This window comes from Lingula anatina, chromosome 2 (assembly GCF_051362555.1).
Source record: "Lingula anatina isolate TDL-2025a chromosome 2, LinAna3.0, whole genome shotgun sequence".
Taxonomy (NCBI): domain Eukaryota; kingdom Metazoa; phylum Brachiopoda; class Lingulata; order Lingulida; family Lingulidae; genus Lingula; species Lingula anatina.
The window spans coordinates 32,702,193-32,723,847 of NC_141768.1; the positions used below are offsets into that span (position 1 = coordinate 32,702,193).

General features: G+C 35.1%; 2 protein-coding genes across 7 annotated transcripts in view; both read right to left on the minus strand.

Moving 5' to 3' along the window:
- Window positions 1-624: 624 nt before the first annotated feature.
- LOC106170012 (uncharacterized) lies at window positions 625-7,489 on the minus strand. Of its 3 annotated transcripts, XM_013549716.3 has the most exons (10): window positions 7,201-7,486; window positions 6,904-6,935; window positions 5,120-5,140; window positions 4,839-4,859; window positions 4,150-4,320; window positions 3,560-3,641; window positions 3,063-3,230; window positions 1,715-1,777; window positions 1,421-1,519; window positions 625-1,185 (listed from the first exon to the last, which is right to left on the minus strand). In XM_013549716.3, the coding sequence occupies exons 1-10, from the start codon at window positions 7,268-7,270 to the stop codon at window positions 1,076-1,078; spliced, it is 837 nt and encodes a 278-aa protein (XP_013405170.2). In that variant the 5' UTR covers window positions 7,271-7,486; the 3' UTR covers window positions 625-1,075. The 3 variants fall into 3 exon arrangements, with proteins under 3 accessions (XP_013405170.2, XP_013405171.2, XP_086860751.1); XM_013549717.3 differs by lacking the exon at window positions 5,120-5,140 and having other exon boundaries at window positions 7,201-7,489; XM_087004625.1 differs by lacking the exons at window positions 4,839-4,859; window positions 5,120-5,140 and having other exon boundaries at window positions 7,201-7,489.
- Window positions 7,490-8,911: 1,422 nt separating this feature from the next.
- The window catches only part of LOC106169506 (uncharacterized), a 33,523-nt gene continuing 20,779 nt past the window's right edge, over window positions 8,912-21,655 (minus strand). For 2 of the 4 annotated variants that reach the window (XM_087004172.1, XM_087004171.1), the window contains 18 exons: window positions 21,265-21,405; window positions 19,725-19,847; window positions 19,055-19,241; window positions 18,311-18,529; window positions 17,585-17,870; window positions 17,147-17,299; window positions 16,497-16,644; window positions 15,707-15,847; window positions 15,377-15,482; window positions 14,376-14,459; window positions 13,186-13,345; window positions 12,968-13,029; window positions 12,609-12,754; window positions 12,041-12,208; window positions 11,743-11,827; window positions 11,272-11,391; window positions 10,969-11,073; window positions 8,912-10,766 (listed from right to left, as the gene is read on the minus strand). In XM_087004172.1, coding sequence (XP_086860298.1) covers window positions 10,632-10,766; window positions 10,969-11,073; window positions 11,272-11,391; window positions 11,743-11,827; window positions 12,041-12,208; window positions 12,609-12,754; window positions 12,968-13,029; window positions 13,186-13,345; window positions 14,376-14,459; window positions 15,377-15,482; window positions 15,707-15,847; window positions 16,497-16,644; window positions 17,147-17,299; window positions 17,585-17,870; window positions 18,311-18,529; window positions 19,055-19,241; window positions 19,725-19,847; window positions 21,265-21,405 — 2,569 coding nt within the window. In that variant the 3' untranslated portion in view covers window positions 8,912-10,631. The remainder of the gene's footprint in view (window positions 10,767-10,968; window positions 11,074-11,271; window positions 11,392-11,742; window positions 11,828-12,040; window positions 12,209-12,608; window positions 12,755-12,967; window positions 13,030-13,185; window positions 13,346-14,375; window positions 14,460-15,376; window positions 15,483-15,706; window positions 15,848-16,496; window positions 16,645-17,146; window positions 17,300-17,584; window positions 17,871-18,310; window positions 18,530-19,054; window positions 19,242-19,724; window positions 19,848-21,264; window positions 21,406-21,655) is intronic. The other 2 variants (XM_087004174.1, XM_087004173.1) reach the window with 1 other exon arrangement.

Here is a 21,655-nt window from a genome sequence, read left to right on the forward strand (position 1 = left end):
GATTCTTATGGAAATCTTTACATTTTCAATTTGGATTTGTAATTTATTTTAAGATTAAAGCAAGAAACAAATGTCAAAAGTTCATAAAGGGTAATCATGCTTTTTAAATTGTGGAACCCAGCCAGCACCAAACAATTACAAGTGATTGGAAATACTATGCTGCTTGAAGTCATTTTGGTGCAACTAGGCTATATGTAAGGGCGCACAAGAAGTGACTAAAAACCCACACATAGTTTTATTGCCAATTGTGTTTATCATTTTGGATGAAGGTTTTATAGAACATATTAGCATTTCCTGACATTTTTGAGGATGTGGTTCAAAATGTGACAAGAGTATTTTGACAGGGTATTTTTATGTGAAATTTCAGTTTAAATCTGACAACCCTAATCTTATAATTGCTGCCTGTCTGTACTATACGGTTTTAAACCTTAACATTAGTAGGCCTGTAGAGAATCTGCCATTGCACCAGTAATGATAGAGTGTAAAGAAAATGGAGGTTCCTGTAGAAAAGCTACAAACAAGCATCCCTGCAGACCCCTCCCCTCCCCCCCAAGAAAAAAAAAACTGCTATGCCTATGCACAATATGCATTTTTGTAAAGCCTCTTTGGACCAAAGCAAAATAAAAAAGTCCAACTTTTATTACAAATAAATGCTAATTACATTTAGTTAAACCAAAAATATTTTTTTATGTGTCAAATTTAAAGTATTCAAATTATTGTTGTCAGATTAGACTTAATTCAAAAGGCTCATATTTTCATCAAAACTATCAACTGGCTTTCTATGAAGTGTAGGATCCTTCTGTTGACCATATAGTCTTACATTTATACGTGGCAGAAGAAAAAAAAAATTAATGTCTGGTAAATAACATATACCAATAAATGGCATGTTATAATGTATTCTTCTTTCATTTCAGTCATACACTTGTCCATCTAAATGACTTTGGATACCCCAACATTTTTAAAACTGTATTACAACTGCACTCCATCCTCTATTTACACCTTTATTGCATTTATCCTGGTCTTTTCTAAGTAGTATGTTACAGATCAACACAAAATGATCAGCTGTATATATGGTTTACATATTACTAGGTGGTAGAGGGCGCTTGTGTAGTGAAGCTAAGTCCTTGTCTTCTCTCTCATCTGATGCTGTTGATCTTGGTTTTGGGGATAATTTGGCCACTTTTGCTGAAATGAAAGTAAATGATATCTTGAAGATTGTGAGGGTTATTCTTTCTTGTCCTCTGATCTCAACATCTAACCGCAGTCTACATGTTAAAGATTACGTAAACATCTCTCTCTATTCAGAAAACATTATATGTTGTGAGAACACGCATGTATTATAACATGACCACAGTTGACCTTCAACTTCTCTTGGTAATAAAAAGTGAATCAATTTTAGTCATAAAACAACTTTTTGTACCTCTGTTTTCAAAATCTTTGGCAATGTCCTTTAGGTTTATCCCATGGGCTTTGGCATATTTCACATCAGACAGTAATCTACTCTCCACATCCTCAATTACTGCAAAGTGAAATCAAATAAAGATAACTGATATTCATAAATTATATTCAATTATTTTGATTGAGAAAAAAGCCAGTTATTATATAAACACATATATTACATAAAGCACATCACTTTGTAAATCAATTATTGATATTCAACTGGATTTACATAATTATTCAAAGCAGTGAAGTTGAATGCTAAACGTTTACTCACAATCATGCTTAAATGCCCCAAATCTACCCTCTGATATTTGGACTTCCCCTGATGGTTTACCAGCTGAAATAAAAAAGATTGGTACCTGAGCCAAACGCATTAACACACTGGGCATTCTACGCAGACCACTGAACAATATTTTTTAATATAACCCAAATTAAAACAAAACAGTGAAAATGACATACATGTATCCACAGACACTAAACAAGAAAGTGATGGTTATCATCACTATTCCATTTTAAGATAAATACACCCCATTTCCATAGATTAGATCGACCTACTTTAGATCGACCTAACTCCCTGGGGGTTCACGCTAAATAGCTGAAAGTTAATTACCCCGTTACAGCTTGTAATAGGTGGGACGGACATTTAAGTCGGATTATCTGAAAGTAATCTAGTGAGACTCATCGCGGGGATAGATCGATCTAAAATTTATGGGAATAGAGCCATAGACACATTCCAGTAAACAAGTATCCAACTTTGAAATGTTTATACTGTGATTGACTTTGTGAAATGTATACACTGTACCTGCCTTCAATTAACTTGCTATTTTATACAAATTCTCCATCTAAACAGTAAACATAGGTTCAGCTCTTTGTTTCACATTACAATTAATAAAATTTTCAAAAATGTTACAGAATTAGAAAATGTTAATTCCTGTTACCCAAAACAAATTAGATTTTCATTTTGATAACATTTAACAAATCTCTACAATTGTACATATTGTATTAAAGAATACATGGGACAAAACACCGTGAAATGTACCTTTTTAGAAAATAAATCAATCATGCCAATTTATAAATTCAACTTGCTTTTTCACCAAATTTTAGGAAAAAAAACCACAATTTGGCACTGGTGGTGTTAACATAGCAAAAATGTGTGTAAAAAATACAAAAATGATCAATAACTTTTTTTGGAAATAATCCATGCCACTGTTTAAGCTCAGGCTGCCTTTTTGTCAAATAAAATCACTCAAAAAATTCAAAGTAAAAGAAAAATACACTTTAGCAGTTATGATGCTAACAAATGAGTTGGATGGCAGCATTATTGGAAACAGTAAAAACAGACACTGGTAATCAGAATTTAGTATAAAAAATATCCAAATAATAATAACAAAAAAAAGAAGCAAATTTTATTCACCATTTTGGCAATTGCCTTGTTAATTTATAACAAAGTTAAATGAATAATTTATTAAAAGAGAGGGAAGTAGGTGTGGGAGCTCACTTTAGCCTAGGATTTTGGATCCTAGCTTTAGCCAATAAACTAAATCTGTCTGTAAATGATCTGCAACAGACCCCTTCCCTGCTTTCTCAATCTTTATTACTTTTGCTAAATTATTATGCCTTACGTGTTTCAACTTTTCCAAGCTCACTCTCTGACCAAACTTTATCCAGAAAATGTCCTTTGTCCTTGGTCTCAGTTGGATTTGCAGGGACTTGAGGAATGTTTGGATCTGTCTTGATACTACCATGACTGTCTTTCTCAGGCTTGGTACTATCGTCATGTAGAATTTCACCTAAGGAAGTCATAATCAATATAATTTTTTTTCATATTTTTTTTTTCATTTTTTTTAAATAGAAATTCAAAGGTATAAAAGACTAATCCATTTCCTTTACCTAATGTTAAAATTGTTATATGAAAATTAACTCTGTTAATGATACATTTACCTGGTAGTTACAAATAAGAATTCTGTGAAAAAAGGTTTTACTATTCCATTTATAAATGTAGTAAAATTTAATCTGTTTTAACTACAGCCAAGCAATACATGTACACCTGTTTGTTTAATAATATGTACAAGAGGTGCACAGTTATTTATTCATATTATAATTCAAATCTGTTGCTCACCTTCTCTGTCTTTTGTATTATGGCCTGTTATTGCTTTTGTTATAATCAACTGTCGAGCCGTTTGTAACTTTTCTTTGACATCCTGGAAATAATCATTTTTTTAAATATCCAAATTTCTAATGTTTTTAATAATCATTAATACTGAAATGCTTTTCCTTTCAATTTCAGGCATTATATCCTCTAAAAATACTTAATTATAGAGTGCTGCTAATCGCTCACTTTATACATTTTTATCACTCGGTTCTACCACTAATTAGATGTGCTCAAACCAGCCTTCAACCTATATTGCTTGTTATTAAGCTGCCAGCACAAGACCTCATTCTGTCACAGCTTGTCAAAGAATGCACACAACTTGTGTGCCCACCGCTAACCGGAGAATGAGCACTGCTACCACTGTACCACTTTGCTCAGCCAGTACAGGTGCATGTATACACATGAACTAGCCAAAATGTATACTCTTGCATCAAGAAAATGCCAATAAGAACATGTGAGTACCATCTGTATTTATTTTTGAAGTGATGAAAATAAAAATGAAATCAAAAAAAAAAATGTCTTCAACAGATTGCATTAATCTAAAAATTTAACCATACCTGTAAGAGGGCAACTTCTTCCGAAGTTAGTTTATTTAAAAAACTATAGACTTCATCATCTTCACTTTTTTCTGTCTCTCCTTCCTGGCTTTGAGATTCAGTGGGAGGCACGGTGGCCAGTGGAAGGGGGGTTGTTACATCAGACTTCTTATCCCTGTTAAGCTGTTGTAACTGAAGAAAAAACATTGATCAACCATCTGAATCAGTTTCTTCTAAACAGTGCCTTGATTCAGAGTTCTATTTCTGGACTATCTGTCACATTTATACATGAACCAAAAGCTTTACATGACAACATGTGTGGAAGTAATTAGTCTGTGTTTTAGGTGTAGCTTATAATCCTTCAGCATTTCAACATAAAAATGTAGGCTGTTGATTAGTTTGGGGGTGGGCCTAGGATTACCTCCTACAATTATAAAACAATCCTGAAATAACTTAGATCAATAATGGACATAGTCATAGTAAATTGTCAGCTTTTTACAACATCTAAATGACCATATCACTGCCATATCCTAAAAGCATGTTACAGTGAGGAATTCTCAAAAAAAAATCTCACATGCTTTCATGATTGCCATTTGTTCCACACTGCCTGTGGTAATAAATTTTTTTCCTAACTGCCATTTGCAGCTGTTGATTTGTATAAGCCAAAAACAATGTAGGGCAGAAATGTTGAACTTGCTGGATCTACTCACCAATGTTTGGAGGTTGGCCAGCTGAAAATTAAAAGAAAAACTGAGATTATATTTCATAAACGCCATGTCAGTATGCCACATTCAATTCTTACTCTCATGTTGTATGTGCATTAAATTTAGTGACCAAAAATAAAATACAATTATCAAATACCAGACAGGGTTTCATCATCATTTAAGTTGTGGCTGAACAAATTTCATCAAAGTGTGAATAAATTTGTCCTTTGAAATATTGTAAAATAAAACTTATGTCACATATATATTAATATATTTATCTCTCCTACCTTAGATTTAATGTCTTCTAGCTAGAAAAACATAAGACAAAAATCAATAAAAGTTGAATCAACAATTTGATTACTGTCATCCTGTCAGTATTCAAAAATAAATAGTCCTTTCGTCGTTTCATTTTAATGTTTAAAAATATCAAATGTTCGTGTGGTTAAATATCTAATGTGCTTAAAAACCTTTCTCAAGGCTTCATTATAATTGCGCAATTGAGACCGATGCGATTAAATCATAAGAAAGTTGGCCTTTGGCATATTTGAATTTTGCCTAGCAGAAATTCAAAAATTAAAGTTTTTGAAAAAATTTCAGTCTTCCAAATTAAAAAAAAGAGAGAGAGAGAAGAGAAACATTTAAAAGTTATGAAGGTTTTTAAAGATAATTTCTTACCCCAACTCTCCCTACATTTTTAAAATCTAAATCATGGTTGTAAAATGGTAAAAAAATACCCATGTATGCTTAATTCCCATACTGTGCAAAATCATATAGTTTTGACCTTCAGAACTATGAGAGATGTCATCCACATTGAGAGTCATAACAAAACAACAATGCAATGATACAAAAGAATGCGTCAACACAATTAAAAAGAAAACAACTGAGTTGACATGGCATTTATAACACCATCAAAAACTTGCGTCATTACATCAGTCACCATAACTGTAATTATAAAAAAGGTTAGGTTAATCTCATAGAAAACTTTTGCGCAGCAGTTCTCAAGATTCCAAACCATCTGCAAAATTGCAAAAAAAAAAAAAAAAATGCAAAATGCCATACACAATAAATATTCCATCACTTTCCTAATAGACCCTTAAAGTGACAAGATTAACTTAAAGTCCTAGCAACTCCTCTGCTCCCCTTCCTACAGACCTGATAATGAATACAAACAGCTATATCAATGATACCAGATTAAGTATATATTAAGATGCTAAGTCAAGCCTCTCACAAGCAATGAAGTATGATTGCCATTTTTATCTTAAATGAGTTTACACACATCTCACATCTAAATATATATATTTTTATCTACCACAGGCTTTGCCAAAATCAATGAAAGTTACAAAAAGCAATCTTAAACCTTTAATTGTCACTCCCAAACTTTTAAATGTCTAAAAGAATAAACTTTTAATCACACATGCAGTTTTCTCATGTTCTTGAATTACACTAAAATCCACACAATCACTTTATTTTTCTTTTTGTTCCAGCATAAAATATATATCCAGCCCCCCACCTTTGCAAGAAGTAGCCCAACAGTTACCATTTGGTAAAGGGGGGGGGGGGCTGGAGGGATAAATTCTTATACTCATATTTTTGCCCACCTCTCACTTCTTTTAATTCTGGATTCTCTAGTGGTATTTCACCATTTCACTTCACATAGCTAGATCTTAGCTGACTATAACAACAGGCTTGAACAGAAGGGCTACATGGTTTTCTAAGAGTTGTTCTGCATTAAAAATAAAATTGCCCTTAGTTGAATCAGTTAATATTTACTATAAGGAAAAACAAACCCTTATAAGACTTATAATAAATGATGAAACTAACAGGAAATAAGTGATACACTGAATAAAAAAGAAATTTCCATAAGCCTGAGCTTTAGAGCAGTTCTGCTAGGAAAATGCCTGCAAAGAGGTTTAGTAAAAATCCCAGCACTTGATCTCCCCATTGTAAATATTGAACGGCTCCATCAATCAAAGTTCTGGCACACTACTTCAGCGCTGAGTATATGCAGAGTTCACATACAAACCTTGCACTCACTCATTCACTGCTGTAGTATATATATTGCCACCCTTACCTTCTTGTCTTCAACGGCTGAACTTTCGGGAACTGAAACACAGAAATAAAGATGTGAGGACTTAACTCAGAAAAGCATTTTTATAGATGGATGTCCTTCTAAGAACAAAACGTTCAACGGTACAGGCATCCATCTCCCCCCCCCCCCCCCCACCCCCACCTCCTTCCCGTCCAGCCGTGTAAATTTACAGATTGGGGATTATTTAAGTGGATTATAACGACTTGATCCTGAAAGCCATGTTTGAGTCGCCTGTAATCGCTCTTTAAAAAGTAAAAAAGACGACTAAGAAAGATCTACCTGGTCCACAAAACGCATTCTCAGCTGCAAGAAGCAAACCAAGTAAGAACAGATTAATCCAGTTCAACATGATGCTTCAGCCTGCCAAGACGAAGTGGTGTGTCTCTCTCGGTCAATTTAGTTGTGGTTACGTCTAATGTCCCAAGTATTTATGATGTTTCCAATATCGGTCGCGGTATAAGTGCGTACTCCTTATCGCTGCCCAACCTTTAATATAAGCACTGAACCCTTATCGTGGGCGCAGCGACAATCAAACTGGTCCCACCAGCCGGAAGCTTGGCAACTTTTAATACTTGACGTCATAGTAATAAGCGCTTGAGTTTTCATTCCAGAGTCAAAACAATTAAATCAGACTTTGCATTATGTGCCATTTAACAGTTTGAGTACCAAAAGTTTAGCTATATGGTTTTTAAAAAACTATATAAAATAAAGGTATTTTGCACACTTGTGGGATTGTTTTGCGGCAACTAAAATGAACCATGATCAATGCCATAGATGTTCCAGAACAACACGACGCAATCGCGAACACAAGGATGGTCTTCTTTATTCAAAAGATGCATAATATAAGAAAACTCAGGGTTTGGAGAAAAGGTGGAGCAGCATCTGAATTTAGTAAGGATTCTCCGAAAATGTTTTATTCGTTCAAACTTTTTACCTGCTGCTCCCCTATCCTATAAACCTGGAACCCGCTGTTGCCTCTATCCCAAATGAGTTACAAAAATTATATAAAATATATATAGGTGGACCCTGTACCCCCCCTTTATTAGAATTGTTCAATGTTATTTTCTCAAAGTCTTGACCATGTTGACATGTGTTCCTGGAAAACCATTTCAAGAATAATGCCAAAGAGTATAACGCTTTTCAAAACGGTAAATAATGGGTTTTCATTTGGCTTTCTTTCGTTTATCTGTCTATCTATTTATCTATATTGCTCTTAGTTGATGATCAGTTCTCAGCTTTGCCGCTGCCTAGATTGTTTCTTTTGGATAGAAAAATAAAATAGTTATTCAGAACTTCTCTGTTTGGTCTAGGAAATAATGTTCCCAAGTTGGAACCGCCGATTGATTCAGAACAGAGGGGTCGAATAACGTTGCGATAGCGTCATGAAACGTGCCTTGTAGACAAAATATGTTTTCCATTTCTCCATGAACAACAACAAACACCCTTTCAGTTTTAAGTCGAAATCCTTAATAAGGAATGAAATTCCCATCCCTGCTATGCCCATCATATGCTTACGCTCAGTACTGCAAGTACCCAAAATTTTATTTGTTATTTAAGGTCAACGATTTAACCATTTTTTTTTCACAAACTTGATCTAGTGTCATCGAGAAGACGGTGTGGATCAGGGGAGCACACATATTCAGTTTATATATTGCAACTTAGAAATAGTAGACATGCCACATTAGAGCAATAAAAACAGTAAGACAGAAATCGTGGTTATAGGCTATTGTTTAGTTTGTTTTCCCAAATTGTAAATACCCTGCCAGGCAAAAAAAACGACTTTCTACCAAAATATGGACTGTATTACACAGTACGGAATATCACTTTCCCAAACACATAGATGAAAGGAAGGGAATACATAGATATATTCCATTTGTTTTCTTTAATCTGCTTCACAAATGGCATATTACATTCACTTTAAAGCAATTACCTATTTTTATAGAAGCACGTAAAGGAGTAAAATTTATGTTAAAAAAATTAAAAAGATCACTTTTCTCTTATATTGTTTTAATGCAACAGATTCAAGGCAATATTCAACATCATACATACTTTGAAATGTGCAGTTTAAAAAGTATGTCAAATATATGATATATATAAAAATTATTTAAACAGCCTGTCTGCACTATATATTTTCTCTGTATATCTGTATATTTTACATCCATATAAATACTATACACTATAATTCTCTGTATTTTCTTATAAGTGATGCATTGCAACAGTTACCGTTTATAAAAAAAAATTTTTCAACAGAAGTTGGTAAAGATATGTCATAATAACATTTTCAAACATTTTACACTATCAAATTTGGTATCGAAAGGCTGACTAATCAAATTTACATTACTGAGGATTCATTGTGAAGCACATGGACTGCTCATTATTTTCCTACGTGTGCTAAGGTAAAAGAAACCTGTGGTTCTTCTTCAGAATACAGACTTTGACATAACATTTCACATCATTTAGAAGAATATATTGGTGTTGAAACTTGCTACATTATTGCTTCATATGAAGCAACCAGCTTATAGTCTGTTGAGCTCTATCTTTGTTTATTGCAGTTTGATTGCAATTAACCTCATCTGGTATCCTTCTACTGGTTTACTTACAGATAGACAATTATAAAAGGTAACCCATCTTCAGGACAATAATATCATCTTCTGTTCAACAGTAAAAAAAATCAACATACATCTTTTTATTTAAAACTTTTTTCCCAAATGAACATAAGATCTTATCTTTTTTAATAAAATGCATCCAAACCAAATATACAAATTGGTTATATGTAAGATATTCAAAAATACTATGTAAAAATAATTCAATCTTTGCAAAAATCCTCTGCTGATAGCTTCAAGCCACTTTTAAATTAACTGCATGGACGGAGAAATACCCAGACAGCCTATTGTCTGGAAATAACTTTTCTATTGATATTTTTGTAAATATGCAACTTTACATGGGAACCATGCTTTTTGCTAGAAATCACAGTCTTCCTTTGTTCAACTTTATACTTGTTCTTCACATTAAAAGAAAATCTTTTTCGTGACATTTTAAAATTCTTGAAAGAGACAGTAAGCCAATTGCACAAGCTTCTTTTGGCATTTCACTGGACGGAGTGACTACAGTAAAATATACCAAATAACAAATACAAACAAATGACACACACAAACAGGGTCCTTGTTTAAATTTCATCCCATAATGAAAATCTAATATCTGTCTGAATTAGAGTCCAATTTAGTGTGTTTAAAATGACAAAAAAGGGGGAATCCAAGTGAATACCAAACTGAAGAATATACCTGGTCTGTAAACTCTATAGGTAATCTATACAATGTTCTCTTCATAGCATTGTTGTTGCTGTCAGCTGACAATAATTCAGTGAGAATGTTATTTTTGGTATTCTATTCATAGATATAGATATATGTATAGTTATGACATGTCCATCTTCTAAATTGCCTCAAAGTCCTGTAACACTAATGACAGCTGAAAACAGCAAAAGATGGTCACTGAGTACACCACTGCTCATCTTAGAGATAATATAAATGGATATCAGGGAAACTGCTGGTAACTATGACAACAGCTGTAGTAACTATGACAACAGGTTTTGTAACTCTGACAACAGTTGGTGAAAAGACAGACAGTTGATTATCAAGGAGATTACTGAACTCCTTGCTGCTCATAACTGAGGCAGGTAAGCACCAAAAGAGGTTTCGTGCGGCCATAGTGGCTCACTGCAGCACACAGATCTTGCTCTCCTTTTGCCCTGACTGGGACCGCCTTGACTGGGCACTCCTGGCACGCCCTGGGCTGGAGTCCCTGGAGTTCATCTTTACTTGGTCAGCCTGCACTTGGACTAGTTGTTGCTGAAAATACGGAGTTTTCCATATCTGGTAGTAATTTTTTTTAGAATTTTTTGCTCGTGCATTTATTGTCAGAATTTTTGTAGAATCTCAAGGAAATCTGCCTTCAATATCGTACAATTTATTTTTTGTGTACTACCAACAATGACCATAAAATTTTTATTTTATTTGTTATAACTCCATCAGACGAATTCTCCAAGCTTACCTGCAGAGACATCACAATGTCATAATTAGCTTGCATTTTGTCACTTTGTTTTGAGAGTTCAGATCGTAGCAGCTTTATTTCAGATTGCAAACTTTGTTCCCTTTCCTATTGAAAAAAGAAAAAAAACAGGTAGGTTATAGAATTTAATACAACTTCCAATAAAACAGATAAAATATTTATACGAACTGAATTTAAAAAAGTCTACGTATTCACAGATATAAAATAAATCCTGAAAAAAAAAAAAGAATTGTTATAGAAACTTAAGAAGCTGAGACATTCAAAATTAAATAGATTTTTACATACTTTTGCAGCTTTCTCTGCCTGCTGCTTTAATATGGCCTGTTCAAGCTTATATTTATCTTCCATTTCTCTCAACCTTTCTTCTGTTCGTCTCTTCTCATCTTTTAGTCTTTCAAGTTCAGTCTGGAAAGAATATAGCAATCTCATGACATCTCAATAATGCAATAGAACAATTCAGTTGAAATGGGGAATATCCTTGGATGTACACTTTCCAACCAATTTATTTTGTAAACTTTGAACCATAACAAGACAGTTATTATCAGACTGTTTTTCATTCCTCATTTTCGCATTTTCCACATTTTCTTTACCAAAAATTAAATCAGATAATCGAATTTATAAGAAAATGAAACATAACGCAAGGAAATCATTTGATTAAACTTACACAACTGTGAAATTTTGCATTCTAATGGAAATTCATCGCAAATATTAAAAAATTGATTCTCAGGGATAAAAGTGTGATTCTGATCTGCTTACTGTTAGATTCTCCTCCCTCCTTTTGTAAGTGACTTCAGATAAAAATCCTCTTGGGGAAGGGGGTGCATCCCGCCCTGACTCCGCTCTTAAAGAACACAAATTACAAAATTACATTCAATCTGATTATCAATCTCATATTATTCTTGATTGTTCCACAAAAAATTATATCATATGTTTAAAAAATCTACTTATTCACCTTTATAACTCAATAGCAAGATCACCATGCATCTTACTGCCATAAAAATATTCATCCTGACTCAATAAACCATACAAACTACAGCATGCTACTTGTACTTACCCCTTGCCTCTGCCTTTCCCCACAGCTCTAGACCTCACTGACTTTGCTATCTGTGTAGACCCTACTCTGGTCTTGTATGGAGAGAGAGAAGCCTTCCTTGGCTGCTGTGCTGCTAGCTGGGCCCTAGACACTGGAGTGGGGTCAGATGCTTTTGGGGTCTTGGCAGCACTAGAGAAAAAGAACAGGGAGAGCAGGCTTACACTAGGGATTTAAGATGGGAGGTCAAATACAGTACAATGCATGCAGATACATATTGCTACAGTAATAATTCACTAAATCCAAACAAAATACATAGAGAAGTTTCCCCAAAACTATCTTTTGTTAGACACGTAATGCCAGCAACCTGCTACATGAGGCCAGTACAGTTTGCCCTGTAGTTAGCAAAATTCACCAATTCTTAGAAGTTAAAACTCAATGGACAAGCCCATAATGAAAACTCATCCTCAAAAATAAATAAATAAAATTTTCAAAAATTAATTAATAAAAAAAAAAGACTTTCCAGGGTATGCATGCTCCAAATTTTTATATGGAGTTAAGATGTCCCTTGTGCCAATAATTTTATCACTACCTGATTGCTCCTTGTAGGTTATCACTGGAGCTACTACTAGACATGGGATCCACAGGGGTGAACTCCACACCGCTCTCCACTCCAGAAGAACTGCCACGCACCTGGAGTGCATGTGGCCTATGGTCATCTTTGAATATCACAGACTCCTGTACAATTAAAAAAACAACATAGACTATATCATAAATCATTTTTCAAAGAATAACACTACGTTTCTTTAGTGTTCCTTTGGGTAGTAATTTAAAAGCTACCAGGAAAGGTCTTGTTGAATCTCTCTTAGCCTAATATATCATTTGCCGTAAATGATGTCCATTTTTTAAACAAAACAAACAAACAAAAAAAAACTAATTCTGTATACCCACCTTTAATTTCCCTCCATTCTTTTTGCTCCCTGTGCCACTCTTATCCACACTTTTCTTTTTATCTGGAAAAAATTTAAAAATTGTGGAAAAAATTATTGGAACTCAAGTATAATTATTTCAAAACATAATCTACCATTATGACAATATTTCAATAAAATCCTACAAAGTCTTTAAAATGATTTTCCTCAGAATAATAAGTACATCGTAGAATTCTGTACCTGGTTTGAGGTCCTTGTTGACCTGAATACTAGACCTGGAAGAGTCCAGCATTTTTCCAGGAATATCCTCATCTGATTGGTCAGTTGTGTCATCTGGCTCATTACCATCTTTGATATCCATCTCTGAGAGAGCAAGCTCATTCTTTATCCAGGCAGGAATCTGAGGGAACATTGAAGATAACTATACATTTGTTGCAACCGTTAAAAATATTTTTCACATTATAGTTTTTTAACAGTCATTTAGCCATGGTCTGTTTGCATCAACTGCTTTCCTGAAGTATGGAACAATTATACAATTCTTTCTATGTGTGTTTCTTGAATCTACAGAAATGTAAAAAAACATATCATAATTATCCCAACTTCATTAAATGATTTAATATATTGATTCATTAAAGCATAGGTACTATTAGATGAGTAAAATAGAATTCAACGCATTATGTAAAAAGCACACTCTTGACAACATCAATAAGCTTTTGTAGCAAAACACCAGTACTGAGCTCTAGGCTGATGGCATCAAAAAATAAATAAAAAAAAATAATAATAAATCAAGACCTTGCAATGAAAGTGTCCACTTTTGTGCCAGCTAAATGATTATATGACATATCTATAAAACTAACAATGGAGACTACTTTTCTATACCCTATTCAATTCATTTAAGCAACACAAAATTTCGATTAAAGTTTTAAACTGGTAAAAAAGTAAGTTCTTTACAAAGAGGCTGAACATGTTTTTCTACTGATGAGGCATGACAACTTGACCCATCTCCAAAGGGACTTGATCACACAACTGACTCGTTGATGTGAACTCCAGCAGCTAGGATATCATGGTAGATGGGGCAGTGGAGTTGCAAAAGCTTGACACAGTTCAGAAAACATAGAGAGAGACTTCATACGTCTTGGGTAGAAAAACAGGTTTAGAAACAATTTACTTTTCTACCACTATTACATAAAAGACACTGAAAAATCTATTTCACGAAAAGATAAAACAGTACATGTGCTAGTGTATATTAAAATGTGTTCGTTGAATCATTTCAAACACTCAAAAAATGCTAACACACACTAAAAAAGTCAGCTTACAACAGGTAGGTGCACTGAAAAGAAAACTGCAGCTCAAAAACTAGCTATCAGAAAAAAAATGAATCCAATTAACTATCTACAACACCACAAGCCATCAAACAGTTGGATATTCACCACACTGTCTCCATGGTAATCTGTACTGCCAGCCACATTTCTACTGCTCTCGCAGACTTTACCTTCGCTGCCTGCCAAATGTTTCTATAAATAAGATAATAAACATTTGACTTGTACATGCTGAATGCAAAAAAACCAACAGCACCTGATATTCGTTTGTGGGAACACTATGCTGGAGTAGGCATACAATGTGCACTAAACCTTTATATAGTAAAAAATTCATATCCTGGAACTTTCAGCAGTTTTCCCTTTACCACTGTGACAATGGGTTATCCTATCAAAAAACATTAAGGACATAATCTGCAAGTCCTTTTTCAAGCTCTATATATCTAACTTTCAGTGTCAGAAGTGAAATTTACCATCCCTCATTTCCATTAGAAGAGTGACAACAAAATTAGAAACTTAGAACTCGAACTAGACAGATAAAGCGGCAACAACACAGACATTTAACAAAAGCTCACTTTAATCAATCACCCTTCTTTTCAAACTCTACCTGCCCTCATTAATAAGAAAGTTTATTCGCAAATCTGAAGTAAATCAAATATATGATTTTTTGGGCATTTAAAACACACACACACACACACACACACACACACACTTGTAAATTTAGCATTAATGTGTAAAAAAACATAAATAATCCAATAACTTTAGAAACAATAATCTGATCATGCTGTATTATGAACTCTGCCTACATTTTACCAAACAAAATCACAGAGTTAATATCAAGCAAAACAAAAAATGATTGAGTAGTTATGAGCAAACCAATGTATCAGATATGACATCAACAACGATGACTTCGTGGTGGTGATGACACAAACAGATATAGAGAATTCAAAAATTTATATACACAGATATTTGAAGATAGATCTAAATTTTGTGAACAGTTTTAGATATGGTATACCTTGGTGATTAAGGGAAGTTTTAAAACTTCCAGGGAAATACATAAAGATTTAATGCTCATGGTGTGATTTTTATACTCAACATTTTTATATTCAACTTACAGTGCCATATGTGTCCATTTCTGAAGTTTCTGAGGAATATTCATCCACAGTATCCCTGCTGTATATTTTTTCAGGAACTTCCAATGTATTGGTGCTGATTCTTTTCCTGACATTATCAAGGAAAAATAAATGTTCGTAGTAAAACAATACTCTGTAAGCACATTGGGTGCAAATTCAAAAATAACACTTTTCATAAAGTGCAAATCAAATTACCATTATTTTTCTTCTTGCTAATTATATTCTCAAATAAAGAAAAAATTGGCTAAATATTTATCTTTTTTTTGTAGTTTGATTGTAGAATCTACAGGTTTCACTGAAGTCACTTCCTACCTAAATGACTTCTTTTTCTTCATTTTCTTCTTGGGTGGAGGGGCCGTTGTTTCAACCTGAACAAAGAGATTTTCACCGTGGCAACAAAAGTTAGACAGCAGTACTGTATCTGCTGATGCACCATCAGAAGTAACATTGAGCCTGCAAAAATAAAGACAAAGAGTAAAAATAGAGTGGTTCAGAATCAATGCTGTGTTTATACTACGCAAGTGCTTGAAGCTGGGACAATATGACATTCAGCTTTAAGAGAATTGAGGCAGATCTGAAAGGCAAATATATATAAAATCAAAAGTTCTAAAAAAATTTTTTGGTTGAACATAGATAACAAATTACAAATGTGAAAATGAATTGAATCACCCTAAAATCTGACAGGTACCAGGCTAAACGTGGTATGAATATTGGTAGTAGTAGTAATAATCAGTTTATTTACACTACATATGTGTTAAAACCATTACCCACAAGAATTTGTGATAAGAAATAAACTGAAGGTTTCAAATGCAAATAGGTATAAGCATAGATGTCCAAGTTTGTTGCAAGTCATAAATTTAATTTCACAGTTCAAAGCTAGTGTACAATTAAACATTTCACATGGAAATGGTAATACTTATTTCTTTATAAAGATTTCAAAATTCACTATTTAAAATGTAGTCCATTCATTCTTATTAAAACGTAAGGTGAAAATTCAAGTAACACAGTCTTAAAACAGTGACAATAAGTTCAGTGTCCTAACAATAATTTTGTACCTTGATTCAATATAATCATGAAAAATATGGGTATATCAAAGACTCACATAAGTAAATGTGTTGGTTGTAGGACCAGGTCAGTCTCATCCTTATTCAGTTCTTTCTCTTTCTCCTGCTCCTTCTCACGTGTCTTGTCTCTGGCTGTTCCAGATCCACTGTTGGTGCCGGCACTGTTAAGGCGGCGTGGTGTGCTACCTAATTATAAGGCAATTAAAAAGATGCAGTGAGTCAGCTTTGGCCATTGTAATACACTAATTCATAATTGGAAGATAGGAAAATACAGACGTGTCTTATATTTCTTAGCTTGTAATTTACACTCTTCTTCAGTGTTGATTTCACACTTTAGATTTTACATCATAAGATTTCTTGTTTAAATTCCAAATGTACAAATCAGCAATTAAGCCCTTCGCTGCACTTTCACGACTGTTTCTCACAATGTGAATAATTAAAGCAAAAACATCAATAATAATACATCTGAAAGTTATCTTTTTCTGGAATAAAAAAAGTTTTTAGCATGTCATAAAATAGAATGTATAGTGTAATCCCATAGCTAAATACCATAACTGTGACTAGGGTCTAAATTCACACAAAATTACCCCAACTTGCATGGAATGTACTGAATAAATGAATGAATTAATGATTACGAAAGTGAACTGCATATGTTTTTCTATAAACCTCTTCGCTTTCAGCCACTTACTGATAGGTCTAAATCCCCGAGATGTGCTTGTCCCACTATCATGGCTAGTATTGAGTAGGTCCTGAGATTGAGATACCACACTGTCATTACTCAGCTGACGGTCACTAAATGGAGGGACCACAGTGGACTCCACTGCAGTGGACCCAGCAGAACCTGGAATGACCAGAGAAGTGAACTGACCCAGGTTAAAAAAAAAAAAAACAACTTAAGTCAGTTCCCTGGCTTAGGCTTCGTTCACATGGAAAGTCTATTTTCTAAAAATCTATTTTCTATTTGCGGTATCTTATGATCACGGTCTGTGCCCTGAATATCCCGCGGCGTAATTACTGGCAGCGCGAGCCAGTTACTTATAGTAACTTATAGTAACTGGCTTGCGCTGCTTTAATGCAAAATATTTTTTTACCTTAAAGTTTAAAGCTAATCATTTAAATAACCTACCTCCCCTACTGGTGAGTGACAGTTTTTCCTGAGCAATTTCATTGGAACTGTTGAGGCTCTTCATACTGGACATACTAGGCTGCCGAGAGTGAGACGGTTTGCTGGAGTTAGGACGACTTGCATTTCCACTCTCTGAAGTTTTTGTGTCTGCAATGTCATTAATACTGTTGGTACTTCTCTGTGTGTCATCCATGGCGGTGGGCGGAGTTTTAAAGCGTGTTCCCCAAAAGTAGAATTCATTGTCTGAAGTACTGACTGCTGTATACATGTCACCACATCTTGCTCTCTAAAATCAGAAATGATTGACCCAAATTTCTTATATTAGGCAGGAAAAAGAGTGTACTGAGTGTCTCTTTTGCTGATGGTATATAGATTGGAAACGCAGAGACTGTAATGCAGAGACTGGAAAATTACATACACAAACTGCGTGCAAAGTCACTATTTTTGAAGCTACAGTGAAAACACTGATAACATTAATTTTCTAGTTATTATTATTTAAATGTTTTAATATGGAACAGAGAGTTAAGGTTATTTCAATCATCCATTAATGAGAAAAAATCTTCAAGTAAAAATGAATTATACAATTGAGAGGTGGACACAGAATTTCATTTTTTCCCTTTCAAGACCGTTTCACATAAATTATTAAATTGCTTCATAATTCTCACTCAATTTCACCAAACTCGCCACAAAGCTGTCTCAATCACAGACTCCAGCTCAATGGCTTACCGAGACCACTTTCCCATCCATGGCTTTCACTTTGATTGGTGCATTTTGCTGCTTTGTGTTTCCTGTCCCCAGCTGACCCTCGGCATTCTTTCCAAACGTATACACATGCCCTGGCTCCACCAGGACTGCACTGTGCTTGGGACCCAAAGACGCATTGATCACTCGGTGGTTGGTGAGGGCTCGCACAATGGTAGGAGCCTTCACCTCTTCGACCTCAGTCTGAAAAGATTCACGGAAATATTGACTGCATTAATGAACCTAAACTTTTTTGCAAATAACCAAAGATCGAAATAAAGATTGGAGTATTATAGAGTTATGCAGGTAAATCAACTTAGATATTTTTTGATACAATTATGTCTATGGCATCTATGTCATAGACTATACTGTATGAAATATGTTTTTTTACTCTTCAAGACTAAATATTCTTTTTTTTTCTGAATAAAAATGAACAATTGACATAAACAAGAATACTTACACAGAGAAAACAAGATTCCTAAACATTCTCAAAGAGTGCATTCCCAGAGATTTAGATCGATCCAGAGATTTAGATTTAGATCGCCCTAACTCCCTGGGGGTTCACGCTAAATTGCAGTCAGCCAAGCGCGCACCATAGTTAATTACCCCCTTACAGCTTTTAGTAGGCGGGACAGACATTTAAGCTTGTTAAGCTGACACCAATCTAGTGAGACTCCCCAGGGGGATAGATCGATCTAAATATCTATGGGAATGGGGTCAAAGACTGACCTTTGCAAATATGTTCTTCATAGCCATGAGGAACCCCTGCCTGTTGTTAAGTCCCAGTTTATTGTATTCATTGTTCCCAAATGCCAGCACACTGCCCACATCTGTCAGTAGCATGGTGCCATCCACACCACAAAACACCTCCCGCACCATCATAGGTTCTGTGATTTTCACCTGCATGGGTTGGGCACTGAAAGGAGCAGAACAGAATCTAAAATCATCTCAGTACGGTTAGTTTCCTTCTTTTATTCTCTCTTTTCTTTTCTCTCTATCACTCATGAAAGAAAATTGAATATGAAAGACGAAATTTTTTTCATTTTTAATAATAACATTAGAACCCAAATGCTTATCAGATATTATTACAACTAGTAAAACTAAAACCATTTGTTTCCTTAAAAGAACAAAAAGGCATATAAATTATCTTTTGCATCTTAAAAAAAAAAATTATTAAGTGAAATAACTTTTTCATGGCCAATTGATGAAGACATTAAACATCATGCCTCACAGTCAAAAAGAATAAGAATAACCTTGGACCCAAAATATATCTTCTATCCTAGGAATAATACACTTTTTATCAACATCTTTATAATGATGACATTGGCATTTGACCTCTGACACTATCAGCCCTGAAGGTAGATGGCAGCACTGTGCCAGTACGGGCCACAATCCTTACCAGTCCTCCTCATTGCCATGGCCTAGCCTGCCGTGACTGCCTTTGCCCCAGGAGAAGATCTCACCATCTCCACCCACCACGACCACATGGTGCGGACCACAAGCCACTGAGGAGACGTCAACACTGAAATGAGAACAATTACATCAACACTAAAATGTACCTGAGGAGAAACTGTAGAATGTGTGAAATGTACCTGAGGAGAACCTGTAGAATGTGTAAACTGTACCTGAAGAGAGCTTCCATAATGTGTAAACTGTGCCTTAGGAAAACCTGTAGTAAACTGCACCTGTGGGATTCCTGTAGAATGTGTAAAATGAACCTAAGAAGAGCCTGTAGAATGTGTAAACTGTACCCCAGAGCCTGTAGAATGTGTAAAATGTACCTGAGGAGAACCTGTAGTAAACTGCACCTGAGGAATGCCTGAAGAATGTGTAAAATGTACCTGAGGAAAACCTGTAGAATGTGTAAACTGTACCTGAGGAGAGTCTCTATAATGTGTAAACTGTACCTGAGGAGAACCTGTAGAATGTGTAAAATGTACCTGAGGAAAACCTGTAGAATGTGTAAACTGTACCTGAGGAGAGTCTCTATAATGTGTAAACTGTACCTGAGGAGAGCCTCTATAATGTGTAAACTGTACCTGAGGAGAAACTGTAGAATGTGTGAAATGTACCTGAGGAGAACCTGTAGAATGTGTAAACTGTACCTGAAGAGAGCTTCCATAATGTGTAAACTGTGCCTAAGGAAAACCTGTATTAAACTGCACCTGTGGGATTCCTGTAGAATGTGTAAAATGAACCTGAGGAGAGCCTGTAGAATGTGTAAACTGTACCCCAGAGCCTGTAGAATGTGTAAACTGTACCTCAGAGCCTGTAGAATGTGTAAAATGTACTTGAGGAGAACCTGTAGAATGTGTAAACCGTACCTGAGGAGAGCCTCTATAATGTGTAAACTGTACTTGAGGAGAGCCTCTATAATGTGTAAAATGTACCTGAGGAGAGCCTCTATAATGTGTAAAATGTACCTGAGCAGAACCTGTAGAATTTGTAAAATGTACCTGAGGAAAACCTATAGAATGTGTAAACTGTACCTGAGGAGAGTCTCTATAATGTGTAAACTGTATCTGAGGAGAGTCTCTATAATGTGTAAACTGTATCTGAGGAGAGCCTCTATAATGTGTAAAGTGTATCTGAGGAGAAACTGTAGAATGTGTGAAATGTACCTGAGGAGAACCTGTAGAATGTGTAAACTGTACCTGAAGAGAGCTTCCATAAAGTGTAAACTGTGCCTGAGGAAAACCTGTAGTAAACTGCACCTGTGGGATTCCTGTAGAATATGTAAAATGAACCTGAGGAGAGCCTGTAGAATGTGTAAACTGTACCCCAGAGCCTGTAGAATGTGTAAAATGTACCTGAGGAGAACCTGTAGAATGTGTAAACTATACCTCAGAGCCTGTAGAATGTGTAAAATGTACTTGAGGAGAACCTGTAGAATGTGTAAACCGTGCCTGAGGAGAGCCTCTATAATGTGTAAACTGTACCTGAGGAGAGCTTCTATAAGCCTTGGTCTGGAGTTGGAGTACCAGTCTCCGTGGCCCAGACAGCCATTAGAACCATCCCCACATGTCATGATGATGCCATTATCACTGGCAAATACACTGAAACAATCCCCACAGCACGCCCTGGAATAGGAGATACATCTTGAACACATCACTTTTTCACATCACTGAAATTTATAGAAAAAGAATTTACTGGGTTCAATGGTGGATCCAGATAAGAGGTGGGGAGGGGGGGGGGGGGGCATATGTTACACTTTAAAAATGCCCTCATCTATTGTTTCATATTTGTAAATGAAGCAGTCTTTATGCCCCCCCCCCCCCACACACCCATAGCAAAATCTTTGATCTGTCAGTGAAGCTCTAAGATATGGAA